Here is a 21,026-nt window from a genome sequence, read left to right on the forward strand (position 1 = left end):
GGTGATGTTTCTAGGTGTATGGTACACATATCTCAAAGAGTATCAAATTGTACACTTTCAATAATATGTTATTTATAGGGTGTTAATCATAGCCATATAAGGCTTTAAAAATAAAAACTGTAGAGTGGGAACCCCATTCTTCCCCTCCCTTGATACCCCATTATGACATTCTCTTTTCTCCCCTCCACAGGTGATTTTTATACTGAGATTGTTTGCTCATCCCTATGCAATACTTTATACTTGATATAGAACATTATTTTGCATGTTTGTTTCATTTTATAAATGGTATACTTTTTTTATACACAGAGAGAGAGGGAGAGACAGAAGGAGAGGTCGTCCATCTGCTGGTCCACTCCCCAAATAGCTACAATGGCTGGGGCTGGGCCAGGCAGAAGCCAAGAGCCAGGAGCTTCTTCTGGGTCTTCCATGTGTATGCAAGGGCCCAAGCACCGGGCCATCCTCCACTGCCCTCCCAGGTGCATTAGCAGGGAGCAAGATTGGAAGTGGAGCAGTCAGGACATGAACTGGCACCCATATGGGATGCTGGTGTTATAGCCCATGGCTTAACTCGCTATGCCACAACACTGGTCCAGTGATATGCTTTTCAAATTTTTTGGAAGGATTATTTATCTGAAAAAACAGCTCTTCCATCTGCTGGTTTACTCTTAAAATGACCATAATAAGTTTCCTTCTACTCCATGCCAAAGCCAGGAGCCAGGAACTCCACCTGGGTCTCCTTCATGGGTGACAAGGGCCCCAAGCACTTGAACCATCTTTTCTGCTGCCTTTCAAAGCACATAAGCAGGGAACTGGATCAGAAGCTGAGGAGCTTCTGATATAGGATGCTGGTGTTGAAAGTGGCAACTTAATCCAATGCACCACCATTCTTGCACCTAAATGATATATTTTGTACATATCTTTTTTACTTATCATCTTTCTGGTTTATCTCTGTGAATTTAGATATCTGTAGCCCATTCAAAGTATTTCATTCTCCAGTGTTTTAGTGGCTATTGTTTATTTTCATCATTTTCCTGTGGGTAAACCCTCAGACTACTCTGTTTTTCCCCCTACACAAGTTGAGCCTCCATAATCCAAAAATCCAAAATCTGAGATGCTCCCAAATCCAAAAGTGTTTTGAGTTCCAACATGGAACATATGTGCAACCAGCAGACGCGAGCTCTGGTTCCCCAAATGCCTGCAGCAGCTCCCCTCACCCTGAGTTGGGACTGAATCTAGGAGGCAGAAACTCAACCCAGGTCCCGCACGTGGATGACTGGAAGCAAACCCTCACCCCAGCGGAACTTTTTTATTTTTAATTTTTTAAAATTTATTTGACAGAGTTACAGACCGAGAGAGAGAGAGAGAGAGAGAGAGAGAGAGAGAGAGAGAGAGAAAGGTCTTCCCTCTGTTGGTTCACTCCCCAAATGGCCACCAGGCCAGCCCAGCTGAACTTTTCAATGGCCCATTGTTAGAGGCTGATCGCCACCTTTTTGGTTAGTAAATGGGATGAAGTGTTCGTGTCCCTGTTTTATAAATAAAAGTCAACAATTTGCCCAAAGGAAGCTCAGAATGCTACCATGATGACAAATTTTTGCCTGTTCTTTCTTAAATTCCTCAGTTACACTCTTATTATTCACATGGGCCCTTGTAACATTCATGTGTCCTGACTTTTATTCCCAGTCACCATAAACTTCTAACAGATAAGTGGGCATATAGTCTTACATTAAGAGCCATCAACCCTGTGGCTGGTGCTGTGGTGTAGTGGGTAAAGCTGCCGCCTGCAGTGCTGGTATCCCATATGGGCGCCGGTTCTAGTCCTAGCTGCTCCACTTCCAATCCAGCTCTCTGCTATGGCCTGGGAAAGCAGTGGAAGATGGCCCAAGTCCTTAGGCCCCTGCACCTGCCTGGAAAGACCTGGAGGAAGCTCCTGGCTCCTGGCTTCAGATCGGCGCAGCTCCAGCCCTTGCGGCCAACTGGGGAGTGAACCAGTGGATGGAATACCTCTCTCTCATCTCTCCTTTCTCTGTGTAACTTTGTCTCTGACTTTCAAATAAATAATCTTAAAAAAAAAAAAAAAAGGCCGGCGCTGTGGTGCAGCAGGTTAAAGCCCTTGTCTAAAGTGTCAGCATCCCATATGGGTGCTGGTTCTAGTGCCGGTTGCTCCTCTTCCAGTCCGGCTCTCTGCTGTGGCCTGGGAAGGCAGTGGAGGATGGCCCAGGTGCTTGGGCCCCTGCACCCATGTGGAAGACCCGGAAAAAGCTCCTGGCTCCTGGCTTTGTTTTGGCTCAGCTCTGGCCGTTGTGGCCAACTGGGGAGTGAACCAGTGGATGGAGGACCTTTCTCTATGTCTCTACCTCTCTCTGTAACTCTGACTTTCGAATAAATAAAATAAGTATTTTAAAAAGAAAAAGATCCATCAACCCTTTTAACATTCCTTCTGACTCCAAGGATTGCTTTCTAAATTTATATCCCTGGCAGTGTGGTTACCTACAGAAACACACACATGCACACACAGACACATACACCTATGTATGTGTATATATACATATATATATCCCTTGCTGTTTCAGGCATTAGGAGGTGAATCGGTGGAAAGTCTATCTCTTTCCCTCAGTCTATTGTTCTGCCTTTCAAGTAGATGAAAGTAATAAACATTTTTTTAAATGCATAGTTTTTAAAATGCACATCTTGCCTCTGCAGTGTTCTTTAATACTGTATTGGCTGCAAGTCCACTGGACTCCACTGTGGAGCCCTATATCTTTGTAAGGGCTCTCCCAGGCTGTTAGTGCCAAGGAGCAGATTTCTCTCAGAGAAGAAACAGCAACACAGAGGGGCACCAGACTGGCTGCTGCCTCAACAAACAGCAGCATTATGGAGTCACTACCCCCTTGTCACTAAGCAACAAGAAACTGACTTCAGATCTCTATCTTCAGACCTATATAGCCTCAAAAAAAAAAAGAAGAAGAAAAGTTGTCTTTTCTGTTCTCTTCCTGGAAAGATGCAAAGTGCTTTAGTAGGCTCCTGGGTAAGAGTGCACTTTATGGTTTGTGCTGGCGCCTGACCCTGGGGTTGCACCTGAAATCTGAGTGAGTCCTGAGAGTGAAGTAAGAAAAGGTTTCATCCAGGATCCAGGCTGCTGGAGGGCCATGAGCTGCCCGCTTGTCCTCTGCCATCTGAGATCACTCCTGGAGGCTGCCTAATCTTACTGATTGATACTGTTGTGCCCAGATGGTTAGATCCCCGCAGAGACCCCCAGAGAGTCGATCACACCAAACTGCAAAAGCAAGCTTTATTTGGGAGTACAAGCCGCGACAGGGACCCCATCCAACCAACCCGCGCAGCGGAGGAAGGAGTAAGGCCCCGATCTTTGTTTGGGAGAGTTTTTAAAGGAAAAAAGGGCTACATCAGCAGGAAAAAAAGAGTTGCATACAGCATGGAAGATTTGGGTACAGGGAGTTACAGCGGGGGCTTATAGCACCGGAGCTTTGGGTACAGGGAGTTACTTTGTTTAGCAATCTCTCCTGTGCTGTCCTTGGTCTACGGAGCTAGCTGTCCCTGGTAAGCTTTGATATCTCCGGAATGCCTGAATGCCTGCTTTTACAAGGACCCGGGTCTGCTATGGGAAACAGAGGCTGCTTTTTTAATTGTTTTAAAATGGAGTCACTTTGGCTCTTCAATACCATGTCCCCTTCCATGCATCCTGGTGGTCTTCTAGCCAGCTAAACTCATCCTTTAGACACCCCATTTACTCCCCATTCATTGTTTGACATCCACCCAACTTCTGGAGTTTGCTCTCTACTCTGGGAACATCTTGAGGGCAAAGTGTGTATTTCCCATAACCAGCCTCACACCTGGAATACAGTTAAGGTCCAGTAAATACTGTTGAACTAAATGAATAGGGAGCAAGTGATTCTTGACCAACAGTAGGATGGATAGTTTTTAGTGGGATGGAAAGATAAAGGCCTTCCTAATCCTGTTAAGTAGCCTACCGTGGTGGCCAGAGGCCAGGATCAGCATAGTCAGGTTCTTCTACTCGGGGTTATGATTGTCGAGGACCAGACACAATCATCAGGAAAACACAGGACAAAGAGGTTAGGCCATGAGGACACCCTACCAGGTGTTCACCCGACAGTGTAAGTATAGTAGGGCCCCTTCTTGGACTCTAGGTAGGTGCTCATGTCTGTGTTCCACCAGTGCTTCTCTCTGAAATTCTCTCTAGAAGGCATCCTCTGTTGGTGAAATAGTCCTTTCAGAAAGTTTATTCCCTTGCTTGGGTACTCGAAGTTTAGAGGGGTTCTCTCTTCCCTCAGAATAGCAGTGTGTGTATGGCAAATAGGTGCTCACAACTTCATCAATAGATGCAGAAGAAGTGGGGCTTTGCTCTTCAGGGACCTTTGATCACTATTAAAACTGTGGGGAGCATAAAAAAGAGGACATCCTCTTAGGCTCCTTAGGGAAGGACCACACCACCGGTACCTCCCCACCCCCACGCACACATTCCTCCAGGTGGGTCAGCACAGCTGGTGGCAACTGTCCCTATGATAGATGGAAACACCTCCATGCTGGCCCCTCTCCAGGAGTGTCCCTCCTCCTCATATTCTTTATATTCTGTCAGGAACTCCCATGAGGGGATTCTGGCCTGGGTTCCCTGGAACCCTCAAGAGGGGGCCCCCAGATCTGGAACCCAAGCTGGAGGTTTGAGTGTCTGCCTTCTGCCTTCTTATAGCACAACAGTGGCTTCTATGGGCACTACAGAGGACAATTCAAGAATGAAAGTGCTAGAGAATACCGCCTTGCAGCCAAGCCCCAGCCTCCAACAGCATTCCTGCAGCGATGTCAGGTACCAGGCATTCCTGAGGGAAGTGAGGGTGGATGGGTTACTTCCTGCTTTCCCAAGCCCTAAGAGCATCAAACCCAGCCCTTCCTCAGTGGGACTGACACCTGGGACCAGCCCAGCCCTGGGAAAGGCGTGAAGCTTGGCTCTTCTTCTCTGAACTTTCAGATCTCCCTACAGATAGGGTAGAGAAGAGCAGGTGTCAAGCTGGACAGTCCTGCTCACTACCCCTTCTAGAAAAGGAGGGGCGCTGGCATTGTGTCTCAGTGGGTGAAGCTGCTGCTTGTGATGCTGCCCTCCCACGTGAGTGCCAGTTTAGATCCCAGGTGCTCCACTACTAACCCAGCTCCCTGACAATGCACCTGGGAAAGCAATGAGTGACACCTGAGAGCTTCAGTTCCTGCCATCTCTGTGGAAGACCCAGATGGATTTCTGGGCTCCTGGCTTCAGACTGGACCAGCCAGCCATTGCAATCATTTGGGGAGTCAGCCAGCAGATAGAAGATTCTCAGTCCCTCTCCCCTCTCTCCTCTTCTGTCTCTCTCTCCAATCCCTGCTTCTCTATAATTCTGCCTTTCAAGTAAATAAATCTTAAAAAGAAAAAAAAGGAGGAGGCAGAAGGATCAGGGCCCAGGTAGATATGTAGCTATGGGGTGAGAGCCTCTAGAACTCAGGAACTGAGCCTTGAGTTTTGCAGACAACGACCTCCAAGTTCAGAGTCCTTGATGCCTCAAAAGCCAGATGTCCAGCCCACAGCCTTCCTCATAGTCCAGGACTTGAGAATGAGTAGCAGGCTTCCTTTGGTCAGACAGGACAGTAGTGTAGGAGGAGGCTGGGTACTGGCCCACACATCTGGCCAGGGAGGACTGAAAGGAATGATGGCAGAGGTGCCTAAGTAGCTGGAAAAGGCTTCCATAGAACAGGAGAGGGATACAGGACCACTTGCACGTCTAGAGACAAGGAGGAGGCACTGTGTATTATCAGTCAGGGTTCCAACAGTAAAGACATACTCTAAGCAGGAGAACTGAGGGGGGTGTTTGCAAAGGAGTAGGTGTGCAAATCCCTGGAAAAAGTGGTCTTATGTGTTGGTAACTACCAAGTGGTTATTACTGCTGGGCCTAGAGGGACAAGGTGGGAGCAGTGTGGTGAGAGCCACCCTTAGAGGAGTGGAGATGGAGAGTCGTAGCCAGGTGGGAGCTGGCCCAGGAGAAGAAATACCATCTCCTTATTTTCCTCATCTCCTCCCAGAGCTCCCTGGAGACCAGAATGAAGAGAGCCTGGTCTAAAGTACACACAGGTCAGCCTTCTAAGCAAGAACAGGGTGAAGGCAGACACAGAGGACCTGAAGGGGAGCCCAGAACATGCTCCACTCACTGCAGCTTCTTTCTTCCCAGCTTCTTGACAAGTCCTACTTGATTTTCCAAGAATTGTTTTCCTAGACTGAGAGCAGGGTCCTGGAGGTCTGAACTTCCATAGCATGGAAGGACTGCCCTGTACTTCTTAGCAAACACAGCCCAGATGCAGTTGCAGACTGCCCAGCCAGGGCCACCTCCGTTTTTAGAGTGATAGAGTAAAGGCAATGCAGGGCAAGAAGCAACCTGGAGGGGCTGGTACTGTGGCACAGTAGGTTAAAGCATCAGCATCCAGGGCCAGTGCCTGTGATATGCCCATGTGGGCACTCGTCTATGTCCCGGCTGCTCCACTCCCAGTCCAGCTCCCTGCGAATGGCCTGGGTGTGTGGGCCCCTGCCACCCATGTAGGAGACCAGGATGAAGCTCCTGGCTCCTGGCTTCAGCTGGGCCCTGCCCTGGCAGCTGTTCCCATTTGAGGAGTGAACCAACAGATGGAATATCTTTGTCTCTCCCTCTCTGTCTCTAACTCTGTCTTTCAAATAAGTACATAGATCTTTTAAAAAAAAGATTTATTCTATTTATTATTTGAAAAACAGAGTTACAGAGCGAGGTAGAGACAGAGAGAGAGAGAGGTCTTCCATCTGCTGATTCACTCGCAGATGGCCGCAACGACCAGAGCTGCGCCAATCTGAAGTCAGGAGCCAGGAGCTTCTTCCAGGTCTCCCGTGTGGGTGCAGGGGCCCGAGAACTTGAGCCATCTTCTACTGCTTTCCTAGGCCATAGCAGAGAGCTGAATCATAAGAACAGCAGCCGGGGTGCCGGCACCGTGGCACAGTAGGTTAATCCTCCACCTGCGGCTCCAGCTTCCCATATGGGCACTGGTTCTAGTCCTGGCTGCTCCACAGCTTTCTGCTGTGGCCTGGGAAAGCAGTAGAGATGGCCCAAGTGCTTGGGCCCCTGCACCTACATGGGAGACCAGAAAGAGGCACCTGGCTCCTGGCTTCTGGCTTCAGATCAGGCACAGGTCTGGCCATTGCAGCCCCCTGGGGAGTGAACCAACGGAAGGAAGATCTTTCTCTTTGTCTCTCCCTCTCACTGTAACTCTACCTCTCAAATAAATAAATAAAATCTTAAAAAAAAAAAAAAGGCAGAAGAAGAACATCAGCTAGGACTAGAACCGGCACCCATATGAGATGCAGGCACTTCAGGCCAGGGCTTTAACCTGCTGCACCACAGCATGGCCCCAGTACATAAATTTTAAACAAAAGCCTCTTGGGCCTTCTTGCTGCAAGTTTGTAGTTATCCCCTAGTGGCAGCTCTCATTCCAGAGACCAGAAGAACATCCTCTTAATCTGTAAGCTCATCCCCCAGGAGCAGACACGTGGGAGACATATTTTGGCTGTTGGTCAAAGTAAAACGTTTCTACAAAAAGAATCTACAAGCACTGTCAACATCTCCAAATATCCTGCTCAGTGTGTCTTGGGCTCAGGTTGTGTAAATGTCAAGTCTCATGGCTCTTTCTGGATCCTAAAGCTGTTTTAATTAAAGGAACTGCTCAGGAAAAGTGCACGTTATATTTCCTCGTTGGCTGAGAGGCACCAGCCTTTAGCTGCCTGATGGTGCTATTGCTGCTTAAGCCTTTCCAAGATACGGCATCCATTTTCCTTTAGTGCAAGCAGCAGGCACAAATTCTGTCAAGACATCCAGATGCAAGGACATTCTTTTCTCTCCGTTTTCATTTTCCCTCTGAACCAGACTAGTCTATTCTAGTCATCACCTGCTTGAGTCTTGGAAAGTGTGACCATGGTCCTGTCCATTCCTAAGGGCAGACAAGAGTCCTAGACGCTCCTAGCCACGGTCTGCTCCTTTGTATGTGGTCCCCTGCTGCTGCCCCAAGCCTCAGCCTGCCGCAGAGGAGCCTCTCTCAGCACTGCACTGAGCCTCCACAGGGCCCTCAGCTCTCCCACATGTGAATCCTGCCCTCTCCTTCAAGGCCTCTTAGGGTGGAAGTCCTGCCTGGGTACCACCTGCTCAGAGACCCCTTGGTGGGAAAGGAGCTCAAAATGGTTGAGAAATAAAGATTTGGGTGATCGTTCTCCTCAAGGGGAAAAAAGTGCCCAGAACTGCCTGGGTGGAGAGGAAATGACTGCTCTTCTCACCACACTCCCACAGTCGTGAGAACAAAACTCAAATCAGTGGGAGTCAATAGATGATCCTGCCACTGTAGGAATAATGAGTTTCCAGAGTAGGAGCTGCCTCCAACAACACAGGCATCCACACTCCAGGGCTGTGTACAGTTCTGTAGCTGAAGATAGAAATGGGGACGTGGGGCCGGTGTTTGGCACAGCAGTTAAGTCGCCACTTGGGACGTCTGCATCCCATCTTGAAGTACCTGGTTCTTGTCTCAGCTCCTCCACTTCCAATCCAGTTTCCTGGGAGACAGCAGGTACTTCAGTGCCTGCCACTCACCTGGGAGTCCCAGGTTGGGTTTCAGGCTCCTGTCCTTGGCCTGGTACAGCTTTGTCTGTGGCAGATATTTTGGGACTGACCCAGAAGATGAAAGGTCACTTTCTTTGTCCCTCGCCTTTCAGGTAAAATGAAAATAAATAAATTTTTTTAAAGGTGAAGAAATTTGGGGGTCAATTGAAACTTTTTCTAGGTGCCCCAACTTTTTTAAGCATTTCAGAGAGAGAGAGAGAAAGGCCGGCACTGTGGTGTAGCAGGCAAAACCACTGCCTGCAGTGCCGGCATCCCATATGGGCGCTAGTTTGAGTCCCGGCTGCTCCACTTCCAATCCAGCTCTCTGCTGTGGCCTGGGAAAGCAGAGGAAGATGGCCCAAGTCCTTGTGCCCCTGCACCTGCATGGGAGACCCGGAGGAAGCTCCTGGCTCCAGATTGGTGCAGCTCCGGCCGTTGCAGTCATCTAGGGAGTGAACCACAGGATGGAAGACCTCTCTCTCTCTGCCTCTCCTCTCTCTGTAACTCTGACTTTCAAATAAATAAATAAATCTTTAAAAAGAGAGATAGAGAGAGATTGATTGAGAGATTATCTTCTGCTAGTTCACTTCCTAAATGCCCACAGGAGCCATGGCTGTGCTGGTGCTGAAGCCAGAAGCCTGGAACTCAACCCAGTTCTCCCATGAGAGTGGCAAAGACTCGATTATTTGAGACATAACTGCTCCCTCAAAGGGTCCACCTTGTCGAGAAGCTAGACTCAGGAGTCTGAGCCAGGAATCAAATCCAGTATTCCAATATGCCACATGGGCATCTTTTTTAAAAATATTTTCTTTTAAAGATTTATTTATTTGAAAAGCAGAGTGTAGAGAAAGAATAAAAAAGAGAGGAGGAGGGAGGGGGAGAGGGGGAGAGTGAGTGATAGAAAGATCTTCCATCTTCTGGTTCACTCTCTAAATCTCCAAATGGCTGTAACAGCCAGGTCTGGGCCAGGCTGAAGCCAGAAGCCAAGAACTGCATCTTGGTCTCACACATGGGTGGCAGGAACATTAGTACTTGGGCTGTCTTCTGTTGCCTTCCCAGGTGTGTTAGCAAGAAGCTAGATCAGAAGTGAAGTGGCCTGTACTCAAACCCATGTTCCAATCTGGAATGCCAGTATCACAAGAGGGTTTCTTTTTTTTCTTTTCTTTTTTTTTTTTTTTTAATAGGCAGAGTGGACAGTGAGAGAGAGAGACAGAGAGAAAGGTCTTCCTTTGCCATTGGTTCACCCTCCAATGGCTGCCGCGGCCAGCGCTGCGACCGGCGCACCGTGCTGATCAGATGGCAGGAGCCAGGTACTTCTCCTGGTCTCCCATGGGGTGCAGGGCCCAAGCACTTGGGCCATCCTCCACTGTACTCCCTGGCCACAGCAGAGAGCTGGCCTGGAAGAGGGCAACTGGGACAGAATCCGGTGCCCCGACCGGGACTAGAACCCGGTGTGCCGGCGCCACAAGGCGGAGGATTAGCCTAGTGAGCCGTGGCGTCAGCCCACAAGAGGGTCTTAACCTGCTGTGCCACAAAGACAACACCTCAATGCCCACTCACTTGGAAGTATTTTCATTTATTTTTCTTTACACACTTTAAAAAATGTTTTTAAAATTTATTTGAAAAGCAGAAAGGCAGGGACATATAAACAGATCTTCCATCTGCTAGTTCCTTCCCTACATGGCTGCAACAACTGGGACTGGGCAGGGCTGAAACCAGGAGCTCAGAACTCCATCCAGTTCTTCCACAGAGGCGGCAGGCACGCAACTACTTGAGCTATTACCTGCCGCCATCTGATGCACATTAGCAGGAAACTGCAGCCAGGACATGAGCCCAAGTACTCTGATGTGGGATGTAGACATTCTGACCTGCATCTTAACGACTTTCTCAAACACCTGTCACAGATTTTTTTTATAATTGATACTTGTATTGAGATGAATATAGATTCTTAAGAAATTGTAAGTGATAAGATCCTTTTTATACTTTGCCCAATTTCCCCAAATGGTTACATTTTTCAGAGATACAGAATTATATCACAACCAAGACACTGACACTTATGCCACTACCAGTCTCATTCAGGTGATCTCGGTTTTATTTGTACTGTGTGTGTGTGTGTGTTGTGTATGTTAAGATCTATAAAATGTTTCTGCTGGTGTTTCCATCAGCACAGTCTAGGTACTGGCCAACAAGAATCCCTGTACTGTCGTTTTATCACCATACCCACTTGCCTTCCACCCCTCTACTTCTCTCTCATACCTAACCAACAATATTTCTTCCATTTCTTTTTTTTTTAAGATTTTATTTATTTATTTGAGAGGTAGAATTACAACAGTGAGAGGGAGAGACAGAGAGAAAGGTCTTCTGTCCGTTGGTTCACTCCCAAAAAGCTGCAATGGCCGGAGCTGAGCTAATCCGAAGCCAGGATCCAGGTGCTTCTTCCTGGTCTCCCATGCAGGTGCAGGGGCCCAAGGACTTGGGCCATCTTCTACTGCTTTCTCAGGACATAGTAGAGGGCTGGATGGGAAGAGGAGCAGCCAGGACTAGAACTGGCGCCCATATGGGATGCCAGCACTGCAGGCAGAGGATTACTGCACCAAGGCACTGCCCCCCCCCCCCCTTTTTAAGATTTTCTTTATTTGGGAGGTAGAATTACAGTGAGAGGGAGAGACAGAGAGAAAGGTCTTCCCTCTGCTGGTCCACTCCCCTAATGGCTGCAACAGCCACAGCTGTGCCAATCCAAGGCCAGGAACCAGGAGCCTCTCCAGGGTCTCCCATGTGGGTGCAGGGGTCCAAGCACTTGGGCCATCTTCTACTGCTTTCCCAGGCCATAGCAGAGAACTGGATTGGAAGAGGAGCAGCCAGGACTTGAACCGGCGCCCATATGGGATGCCGGCACTGCAGGTGGAGGACTAATCTACTGCACTGCAGTGCCAGCCGCTCCTCCATTTCTTAACTTTTGCCACTGAAATATGTTATTTAAACAGAATAATACAGTATGAAATCTTTGGATATTGGCTTTTCATGCTCAGCATGATTTCATCCAAGTTATGTGTATCAATAGTTGATTTCTTTTCCTGACTGAGCAGCAGTTCATGGCATGTATGTACCAGTTTGTTTAACAATTTTCTTCTTGAGGATATCTGGACTGATTTCAGTATTTGATTCTTACTAATAAAGCTGATAGCAATATTTGTGTGCAGGCTTTTAGGTAAACATAGTTTTCATTTCTCTGGGTAAGTGTCTAGGAGTATGATTATTAGGATATATGACAGTTGTATTTTTTTAAGAAACTGACAAATTGTTTTCCAGAGTGGTTGTACTATATTACATCCCTACCAGCAATGTATAAGTGGTCCAGTTTCTCTGCATTCTTGCTAATATTTGGTATTATCCATATTTTAATTTTAGTCATCTTGATAAATAAGTGGTGACATCTCTTGTGGTCTAAACTTGCATTTCCCTAATATTTAATGTTGAACGTCTTTCTGTGTATTATTTGCCATCTACATATCCTTTTTGGTGAAATGTCTTCATGTTGCTTGCCCATTTTCTAATTAGATTGTTGCTTTGCTGTTGTTAGAATTCTTCATATATTCTGGATACTAATATTGGTTGGATATGTGATTGGTAAATATTTTCTGCAATTCTGTAGCTTTTCAGCCTCTTTACATAGACTTTTAAACTTTTGATGAGGATGAGGTCCAATTTATTTATTCTTTTATGTCTCTTGCTTTGCTGTCAAGTCTAAGATCTCTGTCCAGCTCAAGATCCTGAAGATTTTCTAAGTTTTTTTTTTTTCCCTAAATGAGCCCTGGGATTTTAATCCCCATTGTATATGGAGCTTATGTTCTAACAGAAGATATCAGAAAATAGGCAATATTAGAATACAAAATCATACGGTGTGTGAGGTGGTGGAAAATGTGGAGTTGGGACTCTTGACCCAGTATGCAAGGAAGGCCTCTCAAGAGGAAGGAGGGAATTATCTGTGTGCCCAGCAGAAGGAATGAGTGGTGCAGAGGCCCGAGGCGGGAGTGCCCGGCACAGCTGAGGACCAGTGAGGCCAGTGTGGTTGCTGATAACAGAAGGACCAATATCATGTGGGTCTCATGGACCAGGTTGATGGCTTTGATTATCATAAACATGAACTACTGTGGATTTTTGGCAAATAAGATTTACTAAAAGATTATTTAGGCTGCCAAGAGAACAATAGATTGGGGAGGCAAGATCGAAACTAGAGACTAGGCATGAAGCTTCTGCAATAATTTACACAAGAGAGAAAGATGGCTTGGAACTGGGAATGCAGGAGGCATGCCGAGGAGTGGTCTGATCCTGGAGATGTGTTTGATGCAATCCCTGGTGTATTAACTGTGGGATATGAGCGAAGAGAGTCCAGGGGACTCTGCAGTGTTTGACAGGATCTAGCTGCCATGGCCCAAGCTGGCAGAGACTGTGAATAGACGGGTTTGAGGATGATCCAAAGCTCAGTCCTGTGTTTGGAGACCTCCTGTTGGACCTTTACGTGGAGATCTGAAGTAGGAAGTTGACTAATGAGTCTGGAGTTCAGGAAAGAATTTCAGCCAGGGACAGAAATTTGTTTCCAGATGTTATTTAAGGCCAAGAGATTGGGTGTGCTGACAGGGAGTGCGGACAGAGGGGAGAAGGAGACTGAAGCCTTGTTGTGGGCAATCTGAATGCTAAAGGGCCCAGTGCGAAGCTTGAACCCCTGCCCCTCTGATGGCAAGATGTCCTGGTAGAAGCCTCAGCCCTCTTCCCAATCTCCCAAGTTGCAGAGGCTTCTGTTTGAGGGCAAGTGCCAGGATGAGATGTCCCTGGAACGAGGTGTTGCTTCAGTTTGCCTTGGCCCTTTCAGAGTGTTGATGGTTTAGCGGCTCAGGGATGGTGGTGGCTCCAGGTAGTTTCCCTCTGTCACGGGCCCTGAGGTAACATCTGGAGGACCTAACTGTCCCCACCCACCTTCTTTGTCACTGTTTTTCAAGGAGCCAGTGCAGCAGCATTTCTTCTCCAAGCACGACAATCGCACATCCTTCGACAAAGTGAGTGTTGGAAAGAGGAAAGGAAGCGGCCGGCCCCCCAGCCTAGTTGAAGTGGAAGACGGAGCAGGTGGCAGAATGGATAAGACCTTGAGGGGAGGGAGGGCTGCTTACGCAGGCAGAGGAGTACCTATCTTCTCACCACCTTTCTCCTCTGAGAAACAGTTCATTCCCCAGATGCCCTCTGCAGTGGTTTCCTCTGCCAGCTGCCCTGACCAGGTGCAAATATCCTGGGGGTCACTGACCTTCTAAGAGCTTTTCATGTTGGAATGGATGGCACCTCTGGGGAGGCAAACCAAGGAGGCCAGGGTATGTATCGGGGAAGCCAAGCACAGGCCAGGCATCACCAAGCAGACGTGAGTTTAGGTGGGGCCCAAGTGGGTGTCTGGTGCCAAGACTGTGGGCCAAGGGCCCGTACCGTTGAGGAGGGCCCCTACTGCCTGCTGCAGGGAATCGGAAGACGGAAAGACCTGCAGCGCCTGTGGCAGCGGCACACCTTCCTGCGCTGGGCACCCTGTGAGCTGGAGCTGAGCAAGCAGCAGCCCCTGGAATCTTCCTACCAGTCTGATTTCCGGACAGGCCCAGGACTTTGTGGTCAACCCCAGCGCCTCGTCCACTTTGTGCAGGTCCGGCCTCCACATGTCAGCACCACCTACCAACAGAACTTCTGCCAGCCATCGCTGGGCGGCCACTGTGGCACCAACAAGGTAGGGACCCAGGCATCAGTCGCTGACACACTGCCCGACCTCCCGGGGATCCCAAGACCCAAGCTGCTGCAGCACTACATTCATGCTGGGGTCTCTGAGTGTCTAAACTGGTCCCGAGCATTAAAGGACTGTTAACACAGGAGTCTCTCTGTACTCACAGCTCAACCGAAGAATGGTGGTGTGCAGCCAGGCCCTACACCTGGTTCCTATGGCACTTGCCCATGGTGTCTGTATGCCGTGCAGGAGAGGTGCTGTCCTGGAAGCCTGCCACTAAGTAAGAAAGGGTTAAGGACTGCAGGAAGCTTAGAGTCCAGGAGGCTTGCTGTGAACACAAGAGGCAGGTTCCAGAGATCCAAATACTTCTCCCTTCTTGCAGCAAGCCCAGCTGCGGGACCTCGTTTGGTGTAGCTGCAAAGGAAGTGGAGCCAAAGGCCCCTTCTAGTGGGCAGCAAAGGCTGGAGGGAGGGGTAAGGGGCTAGCAGCTTCTTCCAGAAGGCTGCTGTTCTTGAGGAGTTTGTTGGGTAGGGACATTGTCCTGCCCAAGAGATGGCTGCTCCACAGCTGGGACAGAGAGACTCTGCCCTGGCTCCCGTGGGTCATGCATCTTTGTAGAGGGGAGGGCAAGGGCTTTGAGGAGCCCCTGTGTGACTTGGACCTAGAGGTCATCTTAACACCATGGGATTTGTTACAGTTTTCTTTAAGATTATTCTATTTAATTGAAAGGCTGAGAGTTATCGGGAAAGAGAGAGATCTTCCATCAGCTAGTTCACTCCCTATGTGCCCTAGATGGTCGTCAGGGCAGGGCCAGGCCAAAGCCAGAATCCAGGAACTCCATCTGTGTCTCACACGTGGGTGGCAGGGACCCAAGCACTTGGGCCATCTTCTGCTGCCCTCCCAGGTGCATTGGCTGGAAGCTAGATCCAAAGCAGAGCAGGACTAGAACCTGGCCTAACTCGCTTTACCACAGTGCAGGCCTTTGTTTTCTGAGCTCTTCTTTTGGCAAACTAATGGTGCTCCCTAACATCCGGAACAATAGAAGAGAGCAGTCGCCCCGTGTCACTAAAGGCAAAGCTGCGGAGACACAAGGTCATTTTGGGGGACAGAGGCCAGATCCAAGAAGCACCCCTGGACTTTCATCCCTGGGAGAGCTGAGGCCCCCAGAGGGCCTGGGCGGGCAGAGGCCGTGGGGTCAACTTGGAAGTCTATACCAAGAGCCACACAGCAGATTTTAGCAGTGCTTTTACTTCCGTATCCAAACTCCCTTGGTCCTCACAACAGCCCTGTGAGGTAGGTAGGGCAGGAAGGTTTCACAGATCCCCATTGACAGATGAGGATGCTGAGGCACAGAGAGGTGAAATGACTTGCCCAAGGTCATATTACCAGTAATGTAGAGGGCCCGAAGCCAGCCTTCCTCTGGCCCTCTGCCGGTCCCCACATTTTCTCCTATATCCCCTCTGTGTCCTCCACCCTCTCTGAACACTCCTGGGTCTACTGGAACCCTCGTGGTAGGCTGGCAGCCAGGATAGGCCAGATCAACTCCAGATAGGCACTGACCTTGCAGAGCACAAGGCTAGCTCACCCTCTCCCAACATCCCAGTTGGACAGAAGACCTACTAGGTTCTAGGGCAAGGACAGAGCTAGGCATGGTCCGTGAATGAATAGTGCTAAAGGTGGGTGTGAGCACACGTGTGCCGTGCAAGAAAGACAAAGGCTCCCTGAACCCAAGTCCCCCAAGGCCATGTCTCAAGTGCCTACCCCTGTGCCTCCCTATCCCACAGAGCCACAGTGAGCTCCCTCGGCAGCAAAAGGAGCCACAGACGTCTGCCTCTGGCACTGAGCTACCCCACTGGACAGGTCTCACCAGGCTTCAGACTCCATCCCGCAGACACAGTGCCTCCACAGCTTGACTGGGGCCCTGGGCTACACCCCCAATGACAAACAGCCGGGGTCCAGCCTGTAGGCTAGAGCAAGAGCAGCGGGCCGTGGGCATGGCAGGCAGTGCCTCCCAGCGCCGCCGTGTAAGACTGAAGCTCTCCACAGAGCCCAGAGGGCACGGCTGGTTTCCTGCAAGGAGACAGAAAGTTGTAAGGGGCTCCAGATCCTTTTGCTCCCTGGGCCCAGAGAATGGCCCTGTAGTTATCACCCCAGGCTGAGCTATTGGTGCCTTGCTCCTTCCTTCATTCATTGTCCATTTAACCATGCTTTCAGTGGTCATTTGTCCAGCTTCTGCCTCCTAGGCCCCTGCTGTGGGACTCCAGCTGGGCCAGGCAGATCATACCCTGCCTGCTTCCTGGATGGGCAAATGAAACTCACAAAACCTGACCCTTGGCTGGTGTTTCCTGTCTTGAGCACCCCCACCCCCAGTCCTACAGAGACTTACCCAGGCCCCCGATGGCCACAATGTGGCCCCCAAGGCTGCCAACAACAAAGTCGGCCCTCTTATCCCTCATGCGAAGGCTGCGGGGCAACTTAGTCCAGGACCCTGGCAGGAGCAAGAAAGGAGGTCAGATCTCATCACACACTATGCCCCTTCCTCACACAGAAAATGGGAGGACAGCCCAGGACAACCACTGCTTACCATGCTCCAGGTCAAACATCTCCACAGTGTTGACAAAATGTGGGCGGGAGTAGAAATTGTGGGGTCCAGGTTGCTGCAGGCCACCCAGGCTAAAGACGTTACCTTCGGCCATGGCACAACCAGCAAAGGCCCGGCGGCTGGGCAGGCTTGGGTGCCGGGTCCAGGTACGGGCCTCCAGATCAAAGGCTTCAAAAGCAGTCACCGGAAGCTTGCCCTGGCGGCCCCCTGTCAAAGGAATTGGGATAGCCAGGAGGGAGTCTGGGGGCTTGGTTGGTCCCTCCCTCACTAGGTTGCTGATCTGCCGGCTCCAGCTTCCACACCCAGCTTTGTGCACACGCATTCATGCTTCATCCACTCCACAGATCCACAGGCAACTAAGGTTTTGCTTTCCAGCCCCAGGGTAGCCGCCAGATGTCAGAGCCTCAGAGCACACCTGATCTCCCCAGTGACGCTTCTCAAGTCTTGCCATCCTAAACCAAGCTTGATCCCCACTCTAGCCAACCTATGGGGACAGGAACTTCTGGACTCTGAGCTGCTCTCCCACACCGCTCCCCCCGCCCAGTCCCTTACCCAGAACATAGATCTTGTTCCCATGCAGGAAGGTGGAGGCCCCGTAGCAGGGTGTGGGCATGGAAGGTAGCGAAAGCCAGCAGTCCCGGCGAGGCTCATACACCCGTACCTGGGCCTGGGGGGCCGTGTCAGGACCCATTCCCCCTAGAGCATATACCATACCATCTGTATAGAAAAGAAGTAATTCAGATTATACTCAAGTCTGGCCAGAGCTCCCTGTTCTGACAGCTCCCCTGGTCAGGCCTGGGGTAAGTGGAGACCTGTAAGTTTGCTGGAAATCCTGCTGGCTGCCGGTCTGCAATGGGGGCTGGGATAGCTGGGATTCCCGCTCTGGCCAGGGCCCCTCAGAATGAAGAGCAGGAGGCAGCTGATCTAATTATAATCCATCTCCGTCTCCCTGGAGATGCTATGGCAACCGAGTCTGGCATCCAAGCAGGGCTGGCCTGGACCGGTGGTCAGACCTAGAGGCCACGAGGTGGGGGCTCCCCAGGAGGAAGAGGTTAGGGGGTGGCTCGAGCCAGGGGCATGGGCCATGTGGGAATCTCTCAGTATGAAGCTCAGTCTGGAGAGGGCGCTCAAGGGATCAGCTGGAAGTGGGAGTGGGGCTGGGAGAGGGCCTTGGGCCTGCAGGGTAGAGGTACTGGTCACAAGCCTTTGGGCCCAGATGTCGTCCTAGCACCACCACACCGAACCCTTTCACTAGAGTAAGTGCTTGCCTTCTGTCAGACTCTCAGGGTCAGCTAGGGGCATGTCAGGGGGTCTTTGTGGTGATGAGCCAGTCAGCCAAGGGCTTCCATGGCAACCATTCCCATGTCAGGCTGGCCTTTGTCCACATCAGGATTCCTGGCGCGTGCGCGCGCGTGCGTGCGTGTGTGTGTGTGTGTGTGTGTGTGTAGGGAGGGCAGTCTAAGCACTTTCCAGGCTCTGAGCCAAGGCCCCGCTCCCCTCCCCCACTCCAGACTATTTATAACCATGAGTGTCACTAGGCCACCCCCACCACTCAGAAATGAGGAATGGGACGGGGAGTTCGCTGGGCCTCCTATCATCTTGAGGCCAACCTGAGCTCCGCCACCCACCTCACTGCCAGAAAGACAATTAACAGAAACTGCTGCAAGCCCAGCATAGAGTAGCTTGGAGAGGATACAGGAGGCAAGGCAACCGTACTGGAGGCAGGGCACCCATGCGAAAGTGACAGTTCTCATCTGATCGCTGAGGGTGAGGGACCAAGTCAGGAGGGGAGGAGGGTGTCGGGGCACTAGAGGGACCCTGAGAGGCCACTCACCTCTCTCCACAGTTGCAACCCCCATGGCTGCTTGAGGGAGGGTGGCCCGGCGCTCCCAGCGGCCCTCATCAACCAGGAAGGCCTCCACAGCAGCTACTGGGCTCTGGGCCTCATCCACGCCGCCCACCACCAGTACCTGCTTGCCCAGAACCACAGCAGCTGCGCCCGCCCGGGCAGTGGGCAGGGGCGCCAGTGCCAGCCATGTGTGCGAGGCCATGTCCAGTGTCTCAGCGGTGTCCAGGGGTAGTCCAGTCCGCCCACAGCCCCCCAGCACCAGCAGGTGTCCATCCTGGTGTGCCACTGTGCCATACACCCGGCAGGTGGGCATGGGGGGGAACACCTGCCAAGCAAAGGCCCGGCCACCTCCTGCAGCCATGTCTCTCACTGCCAGTGGCAGGCCATGCTATCTGCTCAGGCTGCAGGCCTCACTGAGGCGCCACCATAGGGGCTCATCTTGCTTCCACCAGAGTTGCAAGAGGGAGTCTAACCAGTCCAGAGACCTCGCCTTCACCTGCAGAAGAGAGCAAGAACTAGGGTCAGGGCCGCTGATCAGCCCCTCAGCAAATATGAGCAGCCTGCAGCTGAGGGCAGGGCCGGCTCGTAATCTCTGGTGTGAAAGGTAAGGGGGAGGACCCACTGCTTTGGCTAGGGTAACATCAGGGCGGCCCTCCTGGAGCTGGAGGGAGGCGGGACCCTAGACACCGAGCATCTGCCTACGAAGACTGCCCCGGGGAGTCTCTTCCACTCCCCTGCCCTGATGCCCAGGAGTAGCTCGGTCACATCCTGTCTGGGTGGGAGGCACGGTGACTGGAACAGGACTTTCCATCCCAGCACCCTTCTACGTGAAAGGAGACCTACTGTAGCCTCCCCTGACTGGTTTGCAGCAGTGCCTGGGCAGCCTGGGACCAGCCTTCAGGCCCCTCACCCGCTGTCGAGGCCAGACCCCAGGGAATCCTCACAACACCCTCGGAGGCCATTCCACAGGGTTCTGCCACTCCCACCAGCAACCAGCCAGAGCCCGCGATCAATGGAACAGGGGAGCTGGACGCCAGGGTTCCACATTTCCCTGAGGTCCACCCTCAGGGGTTTGTGCAGGCCATCAGGCTCCAGGGTGTCCAGAAGGAGGGGGGCTTGCAGGGGAAGCTCATGAGCCCCGACTCTAAGGTCCCGGAGTCAGGGGCGTTTCCCGCAGCAGTGAGCAGCCGGCAGCTGGGCTCTGGGAACCCGCACAGCCGATCACCTGTGTTCTTCAGCCTCCCCTTTCCCACGAGGGCTCCACTCCTGGACCCTTGGCAGGGGGGGGGCCTCCTGGCCCCAAACTTCCAGCTCGAGGAGGGGGGGCGGGTCTGGGTGAACGCGCTTGAGGCTCTACGCCCCACGCCCCAAACTTCCCCCGAGCTCGGCTCCCGCGGGACTCACCGGCAGGGGCTCCGGTGTCGCCGGGGCGCGGGGCCCGCCGTTCCGCCTCCACTGACGCCGGCTCTGGCTAGGGCTGAAGCCGGGCTCCGGCGGGGCTCCCGCAAGGCTCCGGCGCGGGGCGGGGCTGGGCCGGGCCCGCCCCTCGCCCCCCCACCCCGACTCGGGGAGACCTCCTCCCGCCTTAACCCTGCACGTACCGCGGCCGGGGCAGGGCGCGCCAATCCATGGTGGCACACAAAGGTACAGACAAACGGACATGTGGACAGCGGGCCTGCCAGGATTTAAGATCCGGGCTCAGGCGCGGGTAGAAATGAGGCAGCAGTGAGCGGCACAATATGTGTATAGCGAGGGGGGCGTCGTTCTGAGCCAGACCCGGCCTGGGCGTGCAGGCCCTGGAGTCCTGCTGCGGAAGCTGTTGGGGGGTGGGGTGGGGGGTTGAGGAGCAGTCGCCCTCCCACCGTCGCTGAGCTCTAAGGAGCCAGAAGAAGGACTCCGCGGCGGCGCCCCCTGGAGGCCGCTGGGGACGTGGCCCGGGCCTTTGATGGGGAAGGAGGACTGGGCAGCCCTTACCCGACTGACAAGCAAGGCGCAGGATAGGTTCTGTAGCGAGCTTTGAGGCTGCTGGGAGGACGGAGTGGAACACAGTGCCGGCCTCAGGGTCTTTGTACAGGCCTTGGAGAGAAGGGTCGCTCTGAACAAGGGCCAGGGAAGAGCCAGAGGCCAGGGAACCTGCCACATGGGCACCTTGGCCTTAGG

General features: G+C 51.8%; 2 protein-coding genes across 7 annotated transcripts in view; one reads left to right on the forward strand and one right to left on the reverse strand.

Annotated features, from left to right (window-relative positions):
* The window catches only part of CIMIP7 (ciliary microtubule inner protein 7), a 28,936-nt gene that overhangs the window by 980 nt on the left and 6,930 nt on the right, over window positions 1-21,026 (forward strand). For 2 of the 5 annotated variants that reach the window (XM_008260646.4, XM_070050824.1), the window contains 5 exons: window positions 4,727-4,840; window positions 10,682-10,742; window positions 13,661-13,717; window positions 14,143-14,421; window positions 19,319-19,470. In XM_008260646.4, coding sequence (XP_008258868.2) covers window positions 4,743-4,840; window positions 10,682-10,742; window positions 13,661-13,717; window positions 14,143-14,421; window positions 19,319-19,470 — 647 coding nt within the window. In that variant the 5' untranslated portion in view covers window positions 4,727-4,742. Of the gene's footprint in view, window positions 1-2,881; window positions 3,026-4,726; window positions 4,841-10,681; window positions 10,743-13,660; window positions 13,718-14,142; window positions 14,422-19,318; window positions 19,471-21,026 lie in introns of those variants that run through there. The other 3 variants (XM_070050823.1, XM_008260648.3, XM_070050822.1) reach the window with 3 other exon arrangements.
* Window positions 15,648-20,750, reverse strand: KLHDC8B (kelch domain containing 8B). Of its 2 annotated transcripts, none has more exons than XM_070050831.1 (6): window positions 20,468-20,750; window positions 18,852-19,362; window positions 17,570-17,734; window positions 17,000-17,224; window positions 16,802-16,903; window positions 15,648-16,485 (listed from the first exon to the last, which is right to left on the reverse strand). In XM_070050831.1, the coding sequence occupies exons 2-6, from the start codon at window positions 19,225-19,227 to the stop codon at window positions 16,289-16,291; spliced, it is 1,065 nt and encodes a 354-aa protein (XP_069906932.1). In that variant the 5' UTR covers window positions 19,228-19,362; window positions 20,468-20,750; the 3' UTR covers window positions 15,648-16,288. The 2 variants fall into 2 exon arrangements, with proteins under 2 accessions (XP_069906932.1, XP_002713467.3); XM_002713421.5 differs by lacking the exon at window positions 20,468-20,750 and adding an exon at window positions 20,271-20,407.

The sequence above is a fragment of the Oryctolagus cuniculus genome, chromosome 10 (assembly GCF_964237555.1).
Source record: "Oryctolagus cuniculus chromosome 10, mOryCun1.1, whole genome shotgun sequence".
Lineage (NCBI taxonomy): Eukaryota > Metazoa > Chordata > Mammalia > Lagomorpha > Leporidae > Oryctolagus > Oryctolagus cuniculus.

Bases quoted from the DNA above. Each gene is read 5' to 3' on its own strand.
- KLHDC8B (XM_070050831.1), bottom strand. From the start codon at position 19,227: ATGGCTGCAGGAGGTGGCCGGGCCTTTGCTTGGCAGGTGTTCCCCCCC. The intron at 17,225-17,569 runs GTAAGGGACTGG...TTCCTTTGACAG, and splicing joins GAACAAGATCTATGTTCTGG to GGGGCCGCCAGGGCAAGCTT. The intron at 16,486-16,801 runs GTAAGTCTCTGT...GTCTCCTTGCAG, and splicing joins TGTGGCCATCGGGGGCCTGG to GAAACCAGCCGTGCCCTCTG.